General features: G+C 45.3%; 1 protein-coding gene across 1 annotated transcript in view; it reads left to right on the forward strand.

Moving 5' to 3' along the window:
- cUnh8orf34 (chromosome Un C8orf34 homolog) overlaps window positions 1-25,342 on the forward strand; it is a gene marked incomplete at both ends in the record, with an annotated part of 154,815 nt that overhangs the window by 57,453 nt on the left and 72,020 nt on the right. Inside the window, one exon of the mRNA XM_083662925.1 lies at window positions 5,199-5,365. Coding sequence (XP_083519051.1) covers window positions 5,199-5,365 — 167 coding nt within the window. The remainder of the gene's footprint in view (window positions 1-5,198; window positions 5,366-25,342) is intronic.

A 25,342-nucleotide genomic window follows, 5' to 3' on the forward strand; every position in this document is an offset into this window, starting at 1 on the left:
TAGTAATATTGCCACGTAATTAGAGGAGTGGTTTAGAGGGGTGGTTAGGAAGTTGGGGGAGTGGTTGAGGCGTGGCCCAGCTCCTGAACTTAAGTTAAACGTTAACTTTCATTTGTTAGCGGCGTACGGCACCAAAACGGCGCACTTGACATTAAAACGGGCTACGCCGCGGCGTGCAGCATTATATATTGATATGCAAATTAGCGTATGGCGTCATATGACGAGTTCTAGCGACTTCCTGAGCAGCCACTAGCTAATTTCCTTGGAAAAGAGTTGGCAATACTGGGTGTGTGTCTGTGTCTGCTCACATGCATGGCCGCTGCTGCTGCGGCTAATGAGAAGGGGATCGGATATGTAAGGGATAATGTATATTGAGGCGGTGATTACGGGGGAAATAATGACCGACAGGTGGATTGAGCCCGACGCGCCAGCGGAGGGCTTAATCGTTCACCTGAAGGTCATTATTTCCCAGTAATCACCGCCTCAATATACATTATCCCGCTTAGAACACGGCATACAACTAAATCATTCAATAATCTGACAAAAATAATTATTCAAATAGATTTTTTAATAGCGTTTTCAACGACAAAGCGGTTTCATTCGTAATTGGCACACAAGACACCACAGCTGCAACTGGTTGGCCTAATTAGTAGTGTCTTGCTGACAAAAAGCTCTTATCAACTGATTAATCCAGGTGTGGCAGAGCAGCGGTCGGTTGTCGAGAAATAATGACCGGTGAATATTGTTGATTGACCAATCAGAATCGAGTATTCGAGAGAGCCGTGTTCTAAAAAATCATAAATCACACGCAGGCCTGAGCTGACATACACACAGTCTTTATCTATCTGGGGGATAGGGATATGTGTGGGCATACTGAGGTGTGTGTGTGTGTGTGTGTGTGTGTGTGTGTGTGTGTGTGTGTGTGTGTGTGTGTGTGTGTGTGTGTGTGTGTGTGTGTGTGTGTGTGTGTGTGTGTGTGTTTACCTATGAGGAGTGTGTGAGGATGCACTGCTGCCGCTGTACTAGGCCCTGTGTGTCTGGGAAGGACAGCAGCCCAAAATAATCACAGCTCCTTCGCTCATTAATTAACCGGAAGAGTACTTGGCTCATCAGATAGATGGTTTATACCATCTCTTAATTGCATTTCTCAATTAGCACTGGATGCTGGCTCCCACTTCAGATTATGTTTGGGGGTTGAGATCAGTTTCATATCCACTAAGCAGTTTTCTGGCCAAGCTACAAAGGCAAAAAGCAAAAAGCAAAAACACACACACACACAAACACACACACACACACACACACACACACACACACACACACACACACACACACACACACACACACACACACACACACACAAAAACATGTTTTTGTGACCTTTTTTTTTAAATTTAAGGTTAGAGTTTGGAATATGTTGTCCAGTGACTCCGTTTTAACGCCTGGTATCCTGTGTATAGTTTAGAAAGAGAGCAGAAGGGACTGACCCCTCTAAGCCAGTGGAAAACAAGATCACAGCTGCCCTCGTCACTGCCTGTCCTAAAAGCCATCTCAGCCTCAGTGGGCCACCCTCTCTGATGCCCATCCACATTCAGAAACGGGGGTCCTCACATTTTGCCCCTTATAGCCTATCTGACCTTATGTCAAAGCAGTCCAGCTCCCTCTTCTTTTCATTGCTTGTCTTTCCCTCATCCCGTCTTACCCGTCAGAGAGGACCACAAGAGTGGCTCTCATATGAGAGGCTGTAGAGTCTAGCAAGACAATAAGACATAAGACACATGGTGAGGACCATAAGAGTGGTCTCATATGATTGGCTGTAGAGTCTAGCAGGGAGCATATGGGAAATCACATGCAGCGGTGGCAGAGGTATGTCGTGTTCAAGGAAATGGTTTATTGCGACAGAATCTGTGCGATGGGACTTCCTCATCCTTCCTCTCTCTCTCTCCCTCCCTCTCTCTCTCTCATATTCCTTCTTTCAACACCAATGGAGACAGACAGATCAGGGACAGATCAGCTTATTGTACATGCAGGCAGACAGGCACAGATAATGATAAACAAGCAGACAGAGATGGAGAAAACAATGCAACCGCCGCCGCTCAGCCTCCCAGCTTCATGGGCTTATACCTGTTTTCATATTGCTTTCATATCATCAGTAATGCCTGCTTTGCACACACACAAACACACACACACACACACACACACACACTTCATTCAAGAACACTCTCGTCATAGATTTAACCATTTATTGCATAAATAGAAATAGAAATGTTAAATGAAATAGAAATGTTTGGCGTTGAAGGCGCCACTCTTTACAGAAGATGCTCCTCCCTGAACCGGCCCAGCAGCATCAAGCTACGCCGAGCAGGGAGGGCCGCAAATATCCCCCCATGAGGATATAAGATTCCAGTTTAAAGCCATCGTGAGTAACAGAGGGAGCCTAAGCAAGACATGGAAAACATGTTCAACTTTTGGAGCCATGTAGACTCTAGAGCTAGAATACATGATTAGCCTTTGAGCCAAGCAGAGTCTGAGCTAGAATGGTGGAGGCTTGGGTGGTGGAGGCAAAGCTTTGCCAGCAGCAGCAGTGTGAAGCAGCATGGGTGGAGCAGATCAGAGTGAGAGAGGAGGCCGTATTTAAACGAACAGCCTTATGGTGAGAATGGCTGTGATTGGTGAATGAATGATCCAATCAGCGGCTGACAGCTGGTTACAGCTGGGGCGTAGCGTATGACTTCCGTGTCTCAAATGAACTAACACGAAGCTTCATATATCACAAAGATAAAGTTTTGTTTTGACTGATTTTTAAGTCATAAGTCACTCATCTCTAGGCACTTAATTTATTTCTGTCCATACTGGCAGATCTAATTAGCATAGAAATACCATGCAGATGGTATGAAGAAATATTGGTTGGACTTCTGACCCATTATCCATTATGTGAAAATAGCCATTCAGCTGAGCCTGAGATTACTATCAAATTAAAGGGACAGCTCACCCTAAAATCCAAAATACATATTTTTCCTCTCACCTGTAGTGCTATTTATCCATCTATATCGTTTTGGGATAGTTGTCTGAGTTTTGGAGATATCGGCTGCAGAGATGTCTGGCTTCTCTCCAATACAATGGAACTGAATGGCGCTTGTGGTGCTCGAAGCACCAAAAAAATACATTTGAAAAACTCAACAGCATTGTCTCTTTCCAGAAATCATGACCCGGTTACTCAAGATAATGCACAGACTTTGTTGTGAGCAGTTTCATGTAACTATTTTCTTTTGCAGTCTCATGTAGGAACTAGCTAGCAGCTAGCAGGTGTAGTTCGGTCAAAAGAAAATAGTTCCTCCATGAAACTGCTCATAGGTCTGTGAATTATCTTGAGTAACAGGGTCATGATTTCTGGAAAGTGACATTGCTGTTGAGTTTTTCAAATATATTTCTTTAGCACTTTGAGCACAACCAGCCGAGTGCCATCCAGTTCCATTGTATTGGAGCGAAGGCAGAAACTCTGCGGGCGATATCTCCAAAACTCAGGCAACTAACACAAAACGATATAGATGGATAAATAGCACTACAGGTGAGAGGGAATATTATGTATTTTGGATTTTAGGGTGAGCTGTCCCTTTGATACCCTCCAACCCCCTCTCTCTCTAAGCCACACCCTCAGCGAGCAGCATAGGGAAATTAATTTCTCCAATATAGACATATGGCAGAAGTCAGCCCCCATAATTTATTTCTTTGTATGAAATTGGGGCATTATTTGGTAATTTTTCAGCCATTCTCTGCAGGCTGAGCAACAGATAACACAATTTCACCTGAGAAATGGGACAAAGCTGCAGGAAAAAGCAATACACAGAGAAGCATCTGATTTCTCCCTAGTATTGGTTTTTAATTAAAAACAGCTTGAGAAATAGCCTGAGAGCTGAGAAGAGGCTGTTAAGCTATGTGATGCTCTAAGAGCCAAGCACTGAAGTAAATGCTGACTTGTAGGACAGGGATGGACTTTGCAGGGCCCAGAAACACACAACGTAGTGCATCATCATCTCGGCTGCATCCTCTGGCAAAACATCGGCTTATGTAGCAATTACCATGCATTGTCAATGTTAGCATAAAGCCGCATTGTAAACGAAATAAATAGAGTAAAGCAATTTGCAAAGCAGAGCACGAACTCGCTGAAAAACAAAACATTGCTGTTCCTTGCTTTTACAGTGCTCTGTTTTCAAATATGATTATAACGTTCAGTAGTATGGATTTGTACAGATGTTTTCAGTGTTATCAAAAAAGCAGTCTGCGTGTGCACGTTAGCACCTGCCTTTGGTTTGTTAAAATAGCTCATTTCTCCAGTTGTAGGCCTGCACATCTTTCATTCCTACTTTAAGCACTAGTTTGGTTTTAATTGTGTGCAATGCTGCCCCTGGAGGTTATAGTCAGCAGGTGGAATCGTGCTGACTACAACCTCCAGGGTCTGCATTCAACACCTCATCATAGCCCTCCGTGACCTGCTTTTGAATCACTCCTTGGCGGGGGGAGTGTTTTCTGCAAGTGCTCTTTAGAACCATACAAGTACTACTGTCTGCTAATGGCTTTGTGGTTAATGGTACAAACAGTTAGGTCTCTGTTGCTCAGCTCTGAGCAATTCCCTTATCTCCTCCCTGCTGCTTCCCCAGGAAGGAAGGTGCACTGTACCTGCATGGCGCTTGAAATGATTATATGGTATATATTTTCCTAACAACTGCGGAATGGCTGCCAAATGAAAGCCATGGCCTTTTAAGGGGGACAGTTTGGACAGACTGGAGAGAGTGAGTCTGACAGATGAGGAGGAGAGGAATGTAATGCAACTATAGCAACACATTATATAATGAGTGTTACTGTGTATAGTATGTAATGTCACAAGGCACATTTAGCCCAAAGCGTGCCACTGGGAATGAAGATAGTTTCACAAGGCCATTCTCCACACAATCAACATGCAAATACTTTGTTTATGGTAATGAGGCTCAGGAAATGATTAATGGCATATTTATTCATGTTACATAATCTGCCATGCTGGGACATCAGCAACAAAGTAACCTCGTTTTGTGACGAGCGTCTACAAATAGTACTGTAGCTCCTCCCTTCTTAAGCCCTCTGCTGCTACAAATACTACTGTAGCTCCTCCCTTCTACTGTAGCTCCTCCCTTCTTAAGCCCTCCGCTGCGTGTCTCCTCCCTCAGCCTGAAGATGGAAACGAAGAGTAAAGGGCTGAAGGAGCAGCAGCAGCATCACAAGAAGCTCCTGGCAGCCATGTTGTCCCAGGACTCCTTTGACTCGCTGCACAGCCCCGCCCCCTCCGTCACCGAGGAGGAGATAGAGGACGAGGACGATGCCATGGAGCTACTGGGTAATGTCACATATATACATACATATACATTATACTCTACATATAAACACCACCCACGCACGCACGCACGCACGCACACACACGCGCAGCCTCTGCTGCCACAAGTGGTAAATACAGATGCTAATAAATGCTCACTCACATATCAGCCTTATTTTACTCTTTCTGCTTCTGCTCTCTACTTTGCTAACCTTTCTGCAATGTTTGTAACTGATTCGCTAGGAAAAAATAACTCCAATTATACCATGGTCTGGGTGAATACACGTTTCTGATTGGTCTGATTGGTCTAATGCACACGTAATCTCTCGAGACAGAAGGCTCGTTTGAGATGAGCAAATTCTGCGCAGATTCGACCAGCGCCTTGCTTGCCCCGTTGCATGATGGTTAGAAAAGTTGTCCGACTTGCTCCGCCTGACCGACTGCGTGAGTCACGTGACTCTCGCGAGAGCGAGGCGGGCACAGATTTGGAGCGAGGCGCCGCAGTTGCTCCCCACCAACTGCGCCCGACTGCGAATGACAGAGGATGACGAGAAACGCATCAAGCTGAGCGCCCATTGGTTCAACACAGGTGCATCACAAACCCACAGTGAAGTGTAGAAACTTCAATTTTATATCTATTCCAAGCTGTCACTCCATATTTTACATAAATACCACCTGGAATGCCTACATTAAAATAAAAATAAGGAATCTGAAGGGCTGTGTTATTTGAGCAGTGAGTGTGGGTGGCGCTAATGCATGTTTTAATTTGTTTACAAACCGCTGTTAAACAAAACTGTAGAAGAAGAAAAGTAGCAGTGAGTGTGCCGTCGGGGGTGTTCGACTTGTTGACGCCTCGCCTGACTGTGCTCGCCTGCTCTCGTCTGCTTTCCAGGCGAGGCGGCAGTCATCTCAAACAAGCCTAGACTTTCGACTTGCATCGAAAATCTGTCGACAGGCTCCGTCAAAAGGGGTGTAACAGCGCTCGCACGCATGCTGCGCTTCACCCGATCAAAATGAAGTGAACGTGACCGGTGTGTTGTCAAAACTGACCATTTTCAGTGTATAGCAAGTTGCTACTTGCTATTAGCAACGAGCTAGAGTTGTTATTGTTGTTTCATAGCGACGGACGGATTTGAGAGCGACACGCAGGGAGGGGAAGATAAATCCATTAATGGGCAGAGCCGGTCGGCCTCTTTACTGGAACAGCAAACAACGTTTCCATTGCATGAGAAGCTGATGGGATGCTAACGCTCGTTCCAGGTATTAGTCGGTTCCCCAAGTGTTGCTAGGTAAACAGGGTTACTGAAAAACTTAAGGTTTTGATTGCTAATCTTGCACCAAAAATTTGCGAATGCTTTTATTTTATATTGTTGGCAAATGCCAACAATCCGCCTCCACCTGCGGCGTCGGGTGGTTATTTGCCTCCACATCGTGCATTAAAATCATATAATGCACACCTAGTCATTAATTATCCCTTACATATCCCCAAATGTTGCTGTCTCGACTTGTTTTATCGAAAGAAGTGGCTAATTGCGACACTACAGTAATCAAGCTAGCAAACCAGAAACACATTTCACTTCCTATACGTACTTCACAATAAACGCGTCCCGTTAGTTCGTCAGCGGAAAACTTTTAATCTGAGCCTCAGCATCGAAGTTACATAATGGTGCAGGAAACTGGCTCTCAGGGCACAGAGTGCCAATGATAGAGGCGCCATTCTCCCTATCAGCATACCATCGAAATGATTTAAAAGCTGTTACATCATTAAGGTCACAAAAAAGTGACATATTGGGGATTTAATACAGGACTGCTGCCAAGCCAGGTTTACAACGCCTCACTGTGTGTATCAGCAGACACTGTGTTGGTGTGTGAGACAGACACCTGTTGTATTGCCATCCCACACACACCCAGAACAGCTTGCTGTGTTTACTCTGTGTGTGTGTGTGTGTGTGTGTGTGTGTGTGTGTGTGTGTGGGTCTGCACTTAGAAACACATGGTGAGCTAGACTAAGCTGACTACATGGGGGGTGGGGGAGGGATGAGGACAAAAAGCATAACTGTAGCATCTCATGTTTAATGACCAGTCGTTCTCTCATCGCAGTGCTCCTCTGTCTTTTTACTCTCTTACTAAACTCCTCAAAAAAAGTTCGGAAACGTTATTTCGCTCGATTATTTCTCCCCTTTAATAATACCAATTGGTATTGTATTTTATATCGTTGGAAAGCCTGATTAGTCACCTTTACAACGGGGTACAACTTGTAAGGATCGTGCATTCGTGGAATGAGCAACACAGCTAAATGTGTGGGTAGTGCCCCCAAAAAATGTGCCAACATCCCCTGCAATATTCTTCTGTTGGTATTCACTCTTGTTTTGAGCTTCAAGTGCTGGCAGGTGTGTGCCAGTCACAGGTGTGTGACTGGCACCTGATTGGCACCTAATTTGCGGTGCCAAGGTGCCAAGCTGTTGTGGCTGCGTATGGATCTTCCACACGCTACTGAGGTCCCTGACAGTGTCAAATGAATAAAGTGTAAAAATGGCCAATATGTGTTGTTGTTTCCTTAGTACTGTGTGAGAGTGCAATCATCCAATCCACCAAGCAGCTCAAAACAAGAGTAGCATAGGGCCTATGCTACTGCATCATGTGTTGATTCAGGACTGAGATGATGTAAAGTCTTCCTTCAAGATGATCCAGAGGTGGGTCTGTGTGCTCGTCACCTTGTCGGGGCACACGCAGCGTGTAATATCTCATGCCAAATTGAATTTGTTCCCTGAAATGTTTTGTGTTGTTTAAAGCGCTCTCTCTCTCTCTTTCTCTGTTTCTTTCTCACTTATTCCTCCCACTCTCTCTCCCTCTCCGCTGTGCAGTAATCTTCACCTGTAGAGGTGGCTGTGAGGAGTAAAATAGCTTATCCCTGCACTATAACACTACCGTCATGGGAGGTCACACATACGCGCCCGCACACACACACACACACACGCATCGCGCATGCACACACACATCTCATATTAAACCATAGTAACACTTAGGGGTGTCACAATATATCGTCCCACGAAATTTCGCGATAGTAAAACGTCACGATATGTATCGTTGAGATGAAATCTCATATCGAGAAAAAAAAAAAAAATCTTCCAAAAAATAGACTAAGAAACGTCTTTGTTTGTTGAAGTTCAATGTGTGGAAAGTAGTTCAGTTGAACAAGTCTCTGAAGAGACACATGAGAAGTTATACAGGAGAGAAACCATTCAATTGAGTTTCTGGCAAAACTGTTTACTTGACAGGAAAAACTGAAGATGCATAAAAAATAGATTAAGAAAAGTCTTGTTGTTTGAGTTTGAAGAAAAACTGAAGATGCATAATGAGAATTTATACTGCTGAGAAACCTTTTAGTTCAAAGTAAATCTAAGTGACGGTGTAACTCATTCTATTTCAAGATAAGCCTTATCTCCAATCTCATGTTTTTTCTAGTTGTTATTGTAATAACAATTTCCCACAACAGCATGTTTTGTATTTGTGCATTTCAAATAAAATACTACTTTTCCAGTCATATATTGTCATTATTCAAGTTTAAAAAAATATTGTTAAAATCGTATCGTATCGTATCGTTATCGTGAACCCAGTATCGTGATACGTATCGTATCGTGAACTGAGTGTATCGTGACACCCCTAGTAACACTGTATAAGATTGCACGACAGCTGTATGATTAAAAATTATATATATATTTAACCTTTATTTAACCAGGCTGGTTCCATTGTGATTAAAATCTCTTTTACAAAGAGACCTGGCTAAGAATACATAGTTTCAGACACAACAAACAGTAATAGTTACAACAAGACGAAAATCGAGCTCGGAGTGCAATACAATACGGGTGCGGGGGGAAAGCAAACAAATGATCAATTAAAACATTTATAATTGTTAATAAAGTCATGGTAATAAGTCAGATTCCATGGACTTTACAATGCCTTTAAATTAATTGAGTGTAACTAGGTCCTGGAGTTTAAGCCCATTCTTGCAGGCTATTCCAAGCAGATGGTGCAGAAAACATCAAGGCCTTCTTGCCCAACTCAGTCCGAGCTTTAGGAACAGTCTAGAGCAAAGTGTCCTGAGACTGTAACCCATAAGTACCATGCTTTATGAACAGTCATGTCAAGTCAAGTCAAGTTTATTTATATAGCCCTAATTCACAAGCATGTCTCAGAGGGCTTCACAGAAAGTATGTCTAGCTGATTCTAGCTGACACAACAGTAACAAGAATATACAGAATAAAGATAACATTTGAACAATTGATAATATAGAAAATATAGAAATGAAGAGAGAGCAGAGGAAAGAGCAGGAGAAGGGGGAAGAGCAGGGGGAATGTGAGAGAGTGATGGGGTGGGGAGGGAATGGGAGATGTTGGAGGGTATAGGAGGTGGGGAAGGAGCAAGAGGAGAGAGCAGGAGAGGGGAAGGGGGGGGGTGTGGGGGAGAAGAGAGCAGGGGGAGGGAGGAGGTGGGGAGAGAATGAGAAATATAGACGCACATCTTGCAAACCGACATATGTCAATTTCTTAGCAACCAAACTATGCCTAATTTAATTGGCTACAAGCCTTTAGTAGTGAGTCCTTTTGCCAAATAAGCACATGTTCACATACTGTATAGAGCTTATGGGTGCCTTGCTTTAGGGAAGAGTGGGTGCCATGCTTTGAATAGTGGCGAAATACTAAGAGCATGGGTGCCATGCTTTAAATAGTGGCGAAATATTGGAGGGGATAGAGTGGGTGCCATGCTTTGGAGTAGAATGTGTACTATGCTTTAGAGTAGTGGGGGAAGGGGGGAAGAGGAAGAAAGGAGCGAGAGCGGGGGGATGTGAGGGAGGAGAGGGGGGAGGTGGGGAGAAAATAGGAAATGTGGAGGAGGAGAGAACAGAGGAGGAGAGATGAGGGTGCAGGGGAGGGAGAGCCAGGGTAGAGGTAGGGTCTAGGGTTGGGGGAGGGGAGGGAGTAGGATACCGGCCCGGATTAGGGCGAGGGTGGGGAGAAATGGGAAATGTGGAGGAGGAGAGAACAGAGAAGGAGAGGTGGGAGGGTGCAGGGGAGGGAGAGCAGGGGGAATGTGAGAGGGAGGAGAGGACAGAGAGGAGGAGAGAACAGAGAAGGAAAGGTGGGAGGGTGCAGGGGAAGGAGAGCAGGGGGAATGTGAGAGAGGGGAGAGGACAGAGAGGAGGAGAGAACAGAGAAGGAGAGGTGGGAGGGTGCAGGGGAGGCAGAGCAGGGGGAATGTGAGAGGGAGGAGGTGGGGAGGAAATGGGAAATGTGGAGGAGGAGGGAACAGAGAAGGAGAGATGGGAGGGTGCAGGGGAGGGAGAGCCAGGGTAGAGGTAGGGTCTAGGGTTGGGGGAGGGGAGGGAGTAGGATACGGGCCCGGATTAGGGCGAGGGTGGGGAGAAAATGGGAAATGTGGAGGAGGAGAGAACAGAGAAGGAGACGTGGGAGGGTGCAGGGGAAGGAGAGCAGGGGGAATGTGAGAGAGGGGAGAGGACAGAGAGGAGGAGAGAACAGAGAAGGAGAGGTGGGAGGGTGCAGGGGAAGGAGAGCAGGGGGAATGTGAGAGAGGGGAGAGGACAGAGAGGAGGAGAGAACAGAGAAGGAGAGGTGGGAGGGTGCAGGGGAAGGAGAGCAGGGGGAATGTGAGAGAGGGGAGAGGACAGAGAGGAGGAGAGAACAGAGAAGGAGAGGTGGGAGGGTGCAGGGGAGGGAGAGCAGGGGGAATGTGAGAGGGAGGAGGTGGGGAGAAAATGGGAAATGTGGAGGAGGAGGGAACAGAGAAGGAGAGATGCGAGGGTGCAGGGGAGGGAGAGCCAGGGTGGAGGTAGGGTCTAGGGTTGGGGGAGGGGAGGGAGTAGGATACGGGCCCGGATTAGGGCGAGGGTGGGGAGAAAATGGGAAATGTGGAGGAGGAGAGAACAGAGAAGGAGACGTGGGAGGGTGCAGGGGAAGGAGAGCAGGGGGAATGTGAGAGAGGGGAGAGGACAGAGAGGAGGAGAGAACAGAGAAGGAGAGGTGGGAGGGTGCAGGGGAAGGAGAGCAGGGGGAATGTGAGAGAGGGGAGAGGACAGAGAGGAGGAGAGAACAGAGAAGGAGAGGTGGGAGGGTGTAGGGGAAGGAGAGCAGGGGGAATGTGAGAGAGGGGAGAGCAGGAAGTGGCAGGGATTCCGGAAAATAGGGGAGAAGAGGAGAAGGAGCAGAGGGGGGTAGAAGGAGGACAGAGCAGGAGAAGGGAGGGGGGGCGGTGGGATGTGGGGGAGGAAAGAGCATGGAAAGAGAGGAGGTGGGGGGGGGAGTGGGAAATGTGGGAGAGGGGAGAACAGGAAGGGGGAAGAAGGGAAGGAGCGGGGGAAGGGGGAAAGAGAAAGAGAGGGGGGGGGAGAAGATCAGACAACTGACTACTCTAAGCATTAACCAGAGCTAACTGGGACATAGTATCTAGTTAATCTACAGCCTAATCTGGCCTATCCTACTCTGCTCTAGTCTGATTTTTGCCTGAACACTATAACAGGTCAGCCTTAGGCTGTAGCTAATCTATCGCCTACCTAAGCTGTTCTAAACCAACCGGCAGCCCTCGACCAGTGATGAAGAGCACCGATGCCCCCCGCCCTGGCCCCCGCCCACATAAGGCGTGGGAGAGAAGGCCAGGCCGGGACACAGCGGCGTCCCCTCACCCCCAGTGAACGCAAGAAAACCTTTCCACCATATGGTGGCAATCCACACATGGATCGCCACATGGATTGCCTCAGTGACTTGGCTGAGGAGGAACCTTGTGAGGTCGTTGTGCTATAGGGGCCCAGCAATGGTAGCCTAGGCAAACCCAGCCCCCACGCGACCCGCTCCCCCAGCCCCCAGCCACCAGCATAGTGACTGAGAACAGGTCTGAGAGCAGGCCACGCGGGGGATGGGTCCACCCAGGCCACATCAATGGACCCCCATCCGGGGACTCCCCTCCGAGACAGGCCGAGAGATGCCGGGCTAAACCATGTACAGAGTTTTCCGATAATGAAACTCTGTAAATGGTTTATTATGGAAATAAAATTTACAAGAGAACAGAAAATTGAAAATGTAAAAAGGAGTCCAACAGAAGGGATATAAAAATGTAGTTTTTAAATTATCCTAAAATCAGGGAAGGGAGTTGAAAATGTAAAAAGTAGAGTCCAAAAAGAAATAGAAAATGTAGTCTTTAAGTGTTCGTAGGTTTAGAGAATACTAGTTAATTAGCTAGGTGAAAAAAGGGGTAACAAGATTGGGAGTTCCATGAGGATGATCTGAGGAATCCATGAGTCCGCGTTGGTGACATGGATTAAGAGGAGGGGAGGGGAGGATAGGAGTCGGAGGTGATGATTAAGAGGAGGGGAGGATAGGAGTTGGAGGTGATGATGAGGCCGGGGGGGGGGGGGGGGGGGGCTGGGAGGGGTGTCCCCCCCCCTTCCCTTAGGCAGGCAGGTGACCAGGATGATGAGGATAGGGGTCGGTGGTGGTGATGAGCCCGGGGTGTCAGACAATAGAAGGAGTAGTGGGTAGATGGCCTAGAGTGACGACAGGTGGCTAGGGCGATGACGGCCGGACCTAGGGCTGCAGCGGCGGGGGTGTACGTCAGGCCAATGAAGGACACCTGAGGGGGAGAGAGAGAAGAGAGCGGGGGAATCTGCGCAGAGGTGGAACTAACTCTATAGACAACAATAAAATTAGGTCAAATCTAAATTTATTAGGATTATTTAGGATGACTAATACTATACTGCTAATTCAGGTAGTCTAGGTCTAAGTTTAGACTGATACTGCTGGCTTGTGATAGCCGCTCAGCAGTTCAGGACTAAGTTTATTCACCAGCTATTAGATTTTCTATCTGAGCTACTGGATCGGCTGATGCCATATTATTAAATTAGGTCAAGTCTAAGTTTATACTGATACTGCTGGCTTGAGATAGCCCGCTCAGCAGTTCAGGACTAAGTTTATTCACCAGCTATTTGATTTTATATCTGAGCTACTGGATCGGCTGATGCCATATTATTAAATTAGGTCAAGTCTAAGTTTATACTGATACTGCTGCCTTGAGATAGCCCGCTCAGCAGTTCAGGACTAAGTTTATTCACCAGCTATTTGATTTTATATCCGAGCTACTGGATCGGCTGATGCCATATTATTAAATTAGGTCAAGTCTAAGTTTATACTGATACTGCTGGCTTGTGATAGCCCGCTCAGCAGTTCAGGACTAAGTTTATTCACCAGCTATTTGATTTTATATCTGAGCTACTGGATTGGCTGATGCCATATTATTAGATTAGGTCAAGTCAAGTTTATACTGATACTGCTGGCTTGAGATAGCCCGCTCAGCAATTCAGGACTAAGTTTATTCACCAGCTATTTGATTTTATATCTGAGCTACTGGATCGGCTGATGCCATATTATTAAATTAGGTCAAGTCTAAGTTTATACTGATACTGCTGGCTTGTGATAGCCCGCTCAGCAGTTCAGGACTAAGTTTATTCACCAGCTATTTGATTTTGTATCTGAGCTACTGGATCGGCTGATGCCATATTATTAAATTAGGTCAAGTCTAAGTTTATACTGATACTGCTGGCTTGAAATAGCCCGCTCAGCAGTTCAGGACTAAGTTTATTCACCAGCTATTAGATTTTCTATCTAAGCTACTGGGTCGACTGATGCCATATTATTAAATTAGGTCAAGTCTAAGTTTATACTGATACTGCTGGCTTGTGATAGCCCGCTCAGCAGTTCAGGACTAAGTTTATTCACCAGCTAATAGATTTTCTATCTAGGCTACTGGGTCGACTGATGCCATATTATTAAATTAGGTCAAGTCTAAGTTTATACTGATATTGCTGGCTTGAGATAGCCCGCTCAGCAGTTCAGGATTGTATGTACTCAAGAGCTAATAAATATTTCTAGAGAATGACATCATATGATCCAACATAACCATCAAGCACAACCAAATGATTGGGAGAATAAATGGGTTTTGAGTCTAGTTTTGAAGATTTCAATGGAGCCAGCTTCCCTAACTGACAGAGGAAGCTGGTTCCAGAGATGTGGAGCACGGTAAGAAAATGCTCTGCTACCTGCTGATTTTTTCTTAATTTTAGGGACGGTAAGATAATTACCGTCCTGTGAGCGGAGAGTACGCGTGGGAACATAAGGAATGATTAGCTCAGATAAGTACGGAGGTGCGAGCCCGTGCAAAGATTTATAGGTTAACAGAAGCACCTTAAAGTCTGATCTGGCCTGAATTGGGAGCCAGTGGAGGGAGATTAAGACCGGAGTTATATGATCAAACTTCTTAGTTCTAGTTAGAATTCTAGCAGCGGCGTTTTGCACGAGTTGTAATTTATTTGTGCTACAAAGTGGAAGGCCAGAGAATAAGACATTACAGTAGTCGAGTCTAGATGAAACAAAGGCGTGTATTAAGGTTTCGGCATCCGTTGCATTTAGCAAGGGACGGATCTTTGAGATATTGCGAAGATGAAAGAAAGCTATTTTAGTGATATCCTTAATGTGAGCATCGAATGTCAGAGTAGGATCAAAGGTAACACCTAGGTTTTTCACCTTTGAGTTTGGAGTAATTACGCAGTTCTCAATGTTCAGACTAAGATCAGTGAGAAATGGAAGTTGGGTTTTTGGGCCAACAACTAGTAGTTCAGTTTTGTTGGCGTTTAGTCGTAAGAAATTATTTGACATCCAATCTGTAACAGCGATTAAGCAGGATTCAAGATTAGCGAGTTTAGAGCGATCGTCTGGTCTAATTGGTATATAAATTTGGGTATCATCGGCATAACAGTGGAAGTTAATGCCATATCTACGGAAAATTTCGCCAAGAGGCAGTAAGTAAACTCCAAAGAGTAAGGGACCCAGGACTGATCCCTGCGGTACACCAAACTTCACTGAGGAGAATGTGGACATAATATTTTTATATGAGACACAGTGTGTCCTATCAGACAAATATGACTGTAGCCAGGATAGGGCAGTGCCCCGGATACCTACGTAGTTAGATAAGCGGTCTAGGAGGATCTTATGATCGATTGTATCGAAGGCTGCGCTTAAGTCTAATAAAATGAGAAGAGAGGAGAAATTAGAATCGGACGTGAGGAGAAGGTCATTGGTTACTTTTGTAAGAGCAGTTTCAGTACTATGGAGTGATCTAAAACCAGATTGAAAGGGATCGAGAAGTTTATTATGCGAGAGGTAGTCAGTTAATTGTGTCGAGACTACTTTTTCAAGAACTTTAGAGAGGAAGGGGAGATTTGAGATTGGCCTGAAGTTGTTAAGAACCTCAGAATCAAGGTTTGGCTTTTTAAGTAGAGGTTTGATTACAGCAGATTTGAAGGAGGCAGGGACAATGCCAGAGGAGAGGGAGCTATTGATAATGTTAAGTAAGGGGGGGCCTAGTATTGGAAGGAGTTCCTTAATCAACTTTGCAGGGAGAGGGTCGAATAAACAGGTTGTGGATTTAGATGAAAGTACAATTTTTGAAAGTGCATTTAGAGAGATAGTCTCAAAATTCGAGAGTATAGTACTCTCGTCTAAGGTTCTAAGGACAGGGCTAGGAGAGGGGTTAGCACCCTTTGTGAGTAATAGAGAGTTGCTAATTTCATCTCTAATACAGATAATTTTACGGTTAAAGAAGTCAAGGAAGTCATTAGCTGTAAATGGAGAGTTTGTATTGGGGGAGGGTTTGCGAGTAAGATTTGCGACCGTGTCAAATATAAATTTTTGATTATTTTTATTAGTGTTAATAAGATCTGATAGGTAGGAGGCTCTTGCAGCGGAGAGCATACATTTGTATTTTAATAGGCTATCACTCCAAGCTAGTCGATAGACTTCAAGCTTGGATGATCGCCATTTACGTTCTAGTTTTCTGCATATTAGTTTTTGTGCGCGTGTATCGTCAGTATACCAAGGCGAGGGTTTTTTAGGGCGACGGATTTTAGTACGTAGAGGTGCGATAGAATCAAGCGAGGCGAGTAGGATTGAATTAAATTGATTTGTGAATTCATTAATGGAGTCGATCCGCTCTGGGAGAGAGGAAAGCGGCCCCGATAACAAATCAGCGAGTTCAGTGGGAGTAGAACTATCGATACGCCGGGCGGTATAGGTATCGGCTAGGTTTGATTGCCGGAGGGGCAGGTCTATTTTAAATTTAATGAGATAATGATCTGACAGTGCTGGAGGGTATATCATGACTGACAGATCTGAGACGTTAATCCCACGAGCGAGGACGAGATCAAGCATGTTGCCGTTAGAATGCGTTTGTTCATGAACCAGCTGAGCAAAGCCAAGGGTGTCGACTAAAGATAGAAAGGCTTTGCAGAGTGGGTCAGCTTTACAGTTAACATGAATATTGAAATCGCCAATGATAAGGATACTATCCGTGCGGGTTACGAGGTCAGAGAGAAAATTGGAAAATTCATCAAGAAAAGATGAATAGGGCCCAGGTGGGCGGTAGAGCATAACTAGGTAGAAGGCTCTGAGGCCAGCTATATTAGAGTGTCTCATAGTAAGTATCTCACAAGATAGGAGCTTATACTTTTGATCCTGCAAAAGACCTAGATTTGAGTTATAAATTAGGCCAACGCCCCCACCATTTCTTGACATTCTGGCAACATGCGAATTGTCAAAGTTAGGGGGGGAGGCTTCAATGAGTGGAAGAACAACGTCCGGTTTTAGCCAGGTTTCGCATAATCCCATAACGTCAATATTATGTTCAATGATTAAGTCATTGACCAGGAGGGCTTTATTGGTGATTGATCTGATATTAATGAATCCAAATCGAATAGATTTATCATCAATGTTAGTTAATTTAGAGCATTCGATACCAAGAGTAGATTTAATCTCAATGAGGTTGGTGTTTAACATTTTGAGGGGTGGACGAGAGCGGCGTGAGGGGACGGAGCGACGAAGAGAAACTGTGTTAATTTGAGAGATCGTGGTATAATACGGAGACGGAGCGGCGGTGGTAACAGTCGGATTAATAACAATAAGGTTTGGGTTAGGATATTGCAGAGCGTTTATGGGTCGGTTACTAGTAATAGTGTGGCGCGGACGGAGCACAGTCTGTATTGGATAGACTAAGTTAATTGAACTAGCAGACTCCATAACCGCACAAGTAGAACGAACAGGCTGTCTAGCAGCCTGTGGCCCTGCATGTTGTGGGTGAAACTGTCAATCAAGGATAGTAGTCTGGGTTTGCCGTAGGCAACTATCCAGGTTTTTTGATAAAGTGCTGGCGCCCAATGGGGTAGGGTGGATGCCATCCATCTTAAGCATGCCAGTCATGCCTCTAAAGGAGGGCCAGTTATCTAAGAATAGGTAGCCCTTATCAGCACAGTGTTTGGCCAGCCAGTTGTTGAGCCAAAACAGCCTGCTAAAAATGTCAGAGTTAAGTGTGACAGGGAGGGGACCAGAGACAATTAATGGATGCCGACTCATCTTGCTAGCAAAAGCACAGGTCCTAGTTATGCTGTGCTTTGTGATCTCCGATTGTTTAAACCTAGTATTGTTGGTGCCAACATGTAGTATGATGTTATCATGGGTAGCCTGGGTAATTGTCTGTCTATGGCTGTTTGTTAGCACCCTAAGAGTAGCTTCAATGTCGGGTACTCTGGCCCCGGGCAGACAAACTATCTCGGCTGGTGTGTTAAGCTTGATATTGCGGGTTATAGAGTCTCCAATCAATAGAATAGAGGGTTTAATATTGTCGGGCGGAGCGGACGACGCAGCATGCTGAACAGGAGAGTTAGCAAGCGGCGTGAATCTATTCCGAATCTCAACCGAAGTGGTTTGTTGGGAAACGGGCTGCACAGCGGCGGGCTGTGCACATTTAACGCCACGGCAGCGTGAGACAACTGTGAACCCATCATCCACAGACTGTGGGGCCAACGAGACATTGGCCGGGTTGTTCTGCTCGTGCTGCGGGACAGTCATGAGCAAAGTGTTCTGAGACCATAACCCATAAGTACCATGCTTTAGGAGCAGTCATGAGCAAAGTGTCCTGAGACCGTAACCCATAAGTACCATGCTTTATGAACAGTCATGAGCAAAGTGTCCTGAGACCGTAACCCATAAGTACCATGCTTTATGAACAGTCATGAACAAAGTGTCCTGAGACCGTAACCCATAAGTACCATGCTTTATGAACAGTCATGAACAAAGTGTCTTGAGACTGTAACCCATAAGTACCATGCTTTATGAACAGTCATGAGCAAAGTGTCCTGAGACCGTAACCCATAAGTACCATGCTTTATGAACAGTCATGAGCAAAGTGTCCTGAGACCGTAACCCATAAGTACCATGCTTTATGAACAGTCATTAACAAAGTGTCCTGAGACCGTAACCCATAAGTACCATGCTTTAGGAGGTACGGTGGTGCAGTGGTAAGCACTATCGCCTCACAGCTCGAAGGTCGTGGGTTCGATTCCCACCTGGACCGATGTGAACACTGAAGGAATGCGTGCCCGTCCGCATGTCCTCGAGTGCCCACCGCCCGGGTGGGGTCGGCAAAATGGCCTTTCTGTGTGGAGTTTGCATGTTCTCCCCGTGCCTCCCGGGGGTCTCCTTCATATAGGAACCCCCTTCACAAAAACATGCAACATCCTGGTTGCTTATATGGTTCCTCCTCTGATCGTTAAGGGCGCCTGTTCAGAGGGAGGGGAACTGGTTGGAATAGCGTGAACCTCCCACGTGCTATGTCCTACCGGTGAAGCTCCCTCGGGCAGGTGAAAAGAAGCGGCTGACTTGACTGCCCATGTCTCGGAGGATGCATGGAATCAGTCTCGGCTCTCCCCAGATCGGCAGAGGATGGAGTAGCAACCAGGATTGAGTAATCAAATGAGCACTAAACGGGGGATAAAATGGGATAAAAAATCGGGAAAAAAAAACATTAAAAGAAGTACCATGCTTTATGAACAGTCATGAGCAAAGTGTCCTGAGACCGTAACCCATAAGTACCATGCTTTAGGAGCAGTCATGAGCAAAGTGTCCTGAGACCGTAACCCATAAGTACCATGCTTTATGAACAGTCATGAGCAAAGTGTCCTGAGACCGTAACCCATAAGTACCATGCTTTATGAACAGTCATGAACAAAGTGTCCTGAGACCGTAACCCATAAGTACCATGCTTTATGAACAGTCATGAACAAAGTGTCCTGAGACTGTAACCCATAAGTACCATGCTTTATGAACAGTCATGAGCAAAGTGTCCTGAGACCGTAACCCATAAGTACCATGCTTTATGAACAGTCATGAGCAAAGTGTCCTGAGACCGTAACCCATAAGTACCATGCTTTATGAACAGTCATGAGTAAAGTGTCCTGAGACCGTAACCCATAAGTACCATGCTTTATGAACAGTCATGAGTAAAGTGTCCTGAGACCGTAGCAAAGTGTCCTGAGACTAACCCATAAGTACCATGCTTTATGAACAGTCATGAGTAAAGTGTCCTGAGACCGTAGCAAAGTGTCCTGAGACTGTAACCCATAAGTACCATGCTTTATGAACAGTCATGAGCAAAGTGTCCTGAGACCGTAACCCATAAGTACCATGCTTTATGAACAGTCATGAGTAAAGTGTCCTGAGACCGTAGCAAAGTGTCCTGAGACTGTAACCCATAAGTACCATGCTTTATGAACAGTCATGAGCAAAGTGTCCTGAGACCGTAACCCATAAGTACCATGCTTTATGAACAGTCATGAGCAAAGTGTCCTGAGACCGTAACCCATAAGTACCATGCTTTATGAACAGTCATGAGTAAAGTGTCCTGAGACCGTAGCAAAGTGTCCTGAGACTGTAACCCATAAGTACCATGCTTTATGAACAGTCATGAACAAAGTGTCCTGAGACTGTAACCCATAAGTACCATGCTTTATGAACAGTCATGAGCAAAGTGTCCTGAGACCGTAACCCATAAGTACCATGCTTTATGAACAGTCATGAGCAAAGTGTCCTGAGACCGTAACCCATAAGTACCATGCTTTATACCATGGTCTGGGTGAATACTCGATTCTGATTGGCTGCAGAGTGTCCATTAAAAAGTGATAATGTACAGTTGGTAAAGTCGTTCAGCCAAATGGTCTGTTCACCATCCATATCAATGCGCCATAGTTTCAACAGTGTTATCAAGAGAGCAGTTTGAGCTCTATACCCCCGTTAAGGGTTAATATGGCACTTTTGTAAGTTGAGAAAAAAATGAGTCGGTCAAAGTAAGTATTTAAATCACCCCTGTGTGCTCAGTTTATCAAAAATAACTCTTATTTACAATTTTGATTTTCGTTTCGGAGATTTCCCTCCCCTGACAGAAGCCGGCTCTGAGCCATTAAGTGATGAACACTTAAAGGAACACTCCGCCCATTTTCAACCAGCTTTGTATCATTAGAACATCAGTAGTATATCAGAAAACTGTAAACTGTTTTGAAGTCTGTCATTTAATTTGACAGTTATTGAGTGTTAAAGTGTGGACCAGTGACATCACTGGTCCACACTAACTCAAATTAATAACTCATTAACTCAAATCAACTCTCAATAACTGTCAAACTAGATGAATGATGAATAGTTTGACAGTTATTGAGAGTTGATTTGAGTTAATGAGTTATTAATTTGAGTTAGTGTGGACCAGTGATGTCACTGGTCCACACTTTAACACTCAATAACTGTCAAATTAAATGACAGACTTCAAAACAGTTTACAGTTTTCTGATATACTACTGATGTTCTAATGATACAAAGCTGGTTGAAAATGGGCGGAGTGTTCCTTTAACACTTAACACTTAACCCCGCTCAGCTTGCAGAGCTGAGCGGGGGTGAGCTGCGCAGACTGTAACAAAACTGCCCTCTGAACAACCGCGCTGGAAGTGGGGAGCTGCCGGGGCTGCAGCCCCCTCTGGTGGCGGCCTCAGCCCCTGCACCTTCCTGACGCAGCCCCCCCCCCCCCCCTTCCCCCCCACCAGCTCCGCACCCTCATTTGGCAAAACTTCAGTGACTGTGCCACAGGCATCTCTCTCTCTCTCTAACTCCCCTCATTTCCCCGTGGGTGCTCTGCTCTGGGCTCTAGGCTGTGGCTGGGTGGGGTCGAGTCACTTTACATTGATTTGATAGCAAACTCCACCCACCCGAGGCCCGCTGGCGGCCCCGGGTTACAAAACGAGTTGATCAAAACATAGCTGTTAATCTGATTGGCTGCATGAGTCAGTGCACTCTATGTGACCCTGCTGACGTAGTGAGTAAACACACTTGTGCATTGAGCGGTATCAGAGAGAGAGTGACAGACTGACACATCTCAACACAAGTAGCCAAAACAAAATGAGGAGATTTTTGATCACAAAACCTATTGCGTTTTCCACCACCACCAGTGCAACCGTGACGAGTACCCTACGACTTCCAGTTCCAGGTGAGGTGTAGCAGTGTATGTTAATGTTGGTTAAAACTTTTGATCTCTCAATCAATGTGTCTGTGTGGGTCGGTCGCTGATGCTGACGCTGTTCATGTTCTATGTTGCTGAGATGAGTGTGGTTTACAGCATGCTTCGGTCGCTTGTTCCTATTCTGTTGAACTGAAGTGGTGTGTGAAGTGTGTGTGTGTGTGTAGGTCGCTGTTAAATCTCCTATGGTGCGTTTGCATCACTACAGCTTTATCCCTTTATCGGGGGATGGGTTGGGTGACGGTCATGCGCAAGCATGGCCACCCACTGGCACAGACATAAATCGGCACCCCTGATTCCATTCAAGTTTTAAGACAATGTGCAATACAAGTGCCAACTTCACGCAGCATGCTCGCACAAGGCCGCGCCACGCAGCGCACTTTGCGCGTGCACGCACCTTGCACGTGCACGCACGTGCACGCGCGTGCTTCGCGCACCGCGCAAGTCCGGGTATATGCGTCAGCCCCCCTTGTGGGAGATGGCTTCCCGCGCGCCTGCCCCTGAACACGTGTGAGCATCATGTCCCATGTTGCGGTCTGAGCGAGGGGACTATTTTCTCTGCGGTTCTTAAATCATCTCCAAGGTTATAAAAACTAATTTTTGATTGCAAAACACATGAAAATATAAATGAATGGTCTTGTTTTGTTGGCAAGTGACCATGGTATAAGCGGGTTAATGCACTTCGAGGTGTCCATTATCACTTTTTAAGGGACTTCGCGGAAGCACGCTTCTCGCGTCGTATATATTTAAAATATAGTTTTAAATAGTTCTGCTTTTAACACGATCATTCCCTCACTCCTCATCCACAAACTGCAAAATCTTGGTCTATGCGATGCTGTTTGTGAATGGATTTTTAGCTTTTTAATTCAGAGACCCCAAAGACTGAGGATCGGTAACAATCTGTCTGAGACTCTTGTCCTCAGTACCGGCTCGCCTCAAGGCTGCATTCTTAGTGCCTTTTTATTCACTCTTTTTACTCACGACTGTATTGCCCACTTCCTTAACAATCTGATTGTAAAGTACGCGGACGACACCACCGTCATTGGGCTCATAAGCTCAAACGACGAGTCCAACTACAAACTGGAGGTGGAAAATCTAGTCAGGTGGAGCGAGGCTAACAACCTCATACTTAACGCTTCTAAAACAAAGGAGCTCGTCATCGATTTCCGCCGCACTAAGGGACCCCACCATCCCATTCTAATCAACGGTTCTGAAGTCGAGATGGTTAGGGATTTTAAATTTCTTGGTGTCACCATCTCTGATGACCTCACTTGGCACTCCAATACTAAAACAGTCATCAAAAAGGCTCAGCAACGGCTCTTCTTCTAAAGAAGACTAAAGCATTTTACCCACAACAGTCAGGTCCTCCTTAATTTTTATCGATGTATCATCGAGAGTATCCTCACCAGCTCTTTCACCATATGGTTTGGTAATCTTACTGTGAAGGAGAAAACATCTCTGAACAGAGTTGTGAGCCGTGCTCGCAGGGCAACCGAGGCCGACCTGCCTGCATTAGAAGAGCTCTACAGCTCTAGACTTCTGGCTCGTGCTTCTAGCATTGTTAGAGACCCCGCAGGTTATCCAGCCGCTAATCTCTTTAACCTACTTCCCCTCGGCAGACGCTACCGCTCTATAAAATGCTCTACCACTCGTTTTGCAAAGAGCTTTTTTCCAAGTGCGGTACGCAGTCTGAATGATCTTAATTCCAAACGCTAGATCCTACACCCGCCAAGCTGTAGACCATGCCTTACTTTTTGTTGCTTTTCCTTTGTATAAGATGTCTTATACCTGACTGTACATGCAATGCTGCCTCTATGCATAGGCACTTTATCTTAATTCATGTGCACTTTAATTATCTTGCACTTTAAAACTTGAGCTGGTGAACTCGGTTCTATCCAATATGCACTTGTCTCCTTTTATCTTTTTAAAATTTTAACCTTTTTATTCCTTTTACTCTTTTTACACGGTATCTAAATGTTTTCATATGCTGTCCTGTGATTTGTTATGTATGTTTTTAAGCTCCTAGCACCCCAATTCCAATGCAGTCCCTACTGTAAATGGCAAATAAAGTGACTTGACTTGACTTGTGTCCGTGAGCAAGTTACAACTCCCTACGCACTCTATGGTGTGGTGCGGTCAGGTGTTGGACTGTTTGTTGACTATACAAAATATCACAGACATCTTCCTGATATTGAGTTGCACAATCCACAATTGTTTAAGCTCTAAGCTTCAAGTTCTCTATCTACATCTGCTCTCCTGTGATCTCTCTAACTCACCTGCTTCTCTCTCTACATCATTCAATGTACTGTAGAAGGACTGTTGGTTTTATAACTTGCATTGCCTTTTTGCACCGTGTGAGGTGCTGTTGTCCGTGTCTGTCAGAATGCTACAGTATATGAAAATGTAGTGTACATTATTTTAGGCATACATGTGCTCCTAGACCTAGACTATTACTATTCAATTATACTGTTCTACAAATATTATTCTATACAGTGAAAATATAGGTAATTATCTTTTCAACATAACAACATAAACACCTCAATGTCCAACATGCAAGATGTAAGAACCATGTCCTGTCCCAGAAGAGCAGTATATAGTGTAATGGTAATAGATACAGTACAGCCGTATAGCTGGATGTTCATGGTCTGATCTGAAGTGACCTTCCTTGATCATAGCTCTGAATCCCAGACATGTTCCCTGAGTGGCTTTTCCACTGTGGTCCAGGGCAGTCATTCAAAGGAAATAGTGTAGAGAGGTCATTTGTGATTCTCTGTCGAGGCCTGACCCTGATGCACTCCACTGGGGACCCTGGCAGCCAGTGCGGACTGTCACTCTGAGTGGCCCCACCTCACCACTGTAGACTGATTAAATTGACGCAAGCGTGCAGCAATGGTGGGCTTGGGAGAAATGAACAACCCCAGGAGGATCCCACGGCCTCATTTAGAAAGCGGTTCCTCGCACAGATTTTGTGGTCATGACCAAATCGCTGCCAAAGATGATGGATGGTCTTCGGCATGGGTGAAGATCCTGTGATACACTATCGATCCCTGATGGAGAGATGTGTCTTCTTACTTGTCCACGGGGAAGTCGAGGCATACGTGGGGTCAGCTGCAGCTGTGTTGCTGTCATGGGGGTTGAACCCCATGGGTTGATTTGTGGATTGATTTTCAAAAATTTCTGAAATATCACTAAAGTTAGCTCTTATTTCTAGCACTATTTAGGTAAGATTTCTATAGATCTTGTATCTATTTATTCTTCGTGACACTCCAATGAAATATAATGGCTCATGGTGTCCTGTTGTTTTTGGTGTTCCTATCTCTTATTTTAGGTTTATCAAAAGCAACAAATACTTCATTGATAATAACATACTACATAGGTTACAGTTGCATAATAAAACCCCCTGTCAATGACACTTAACTAACAGCCTTTTTTGGATAAGCATGAGTTTAGGCTGGCCTCTAGTGGCTTGATATGATATGACAGTTGCTGAGTGTGAAGCTGAGTGTGACAGTGCTGAGTGTGGCTGGGTCAGATAGTATTTGCAGTGATAATT

This window comes from Poromitra crassiceps (genome assembly GCF_964638095.1).
Source record: "Poromitra crassiceps genome assembly, chromosome: 2".
Classification (NCBI taxonomy): Eukaryota; Metazoa; Chordata; class Actinopteri; order Beryciformes; family Melamphaidae; genus Poromitra; species Poromitra crassiceps.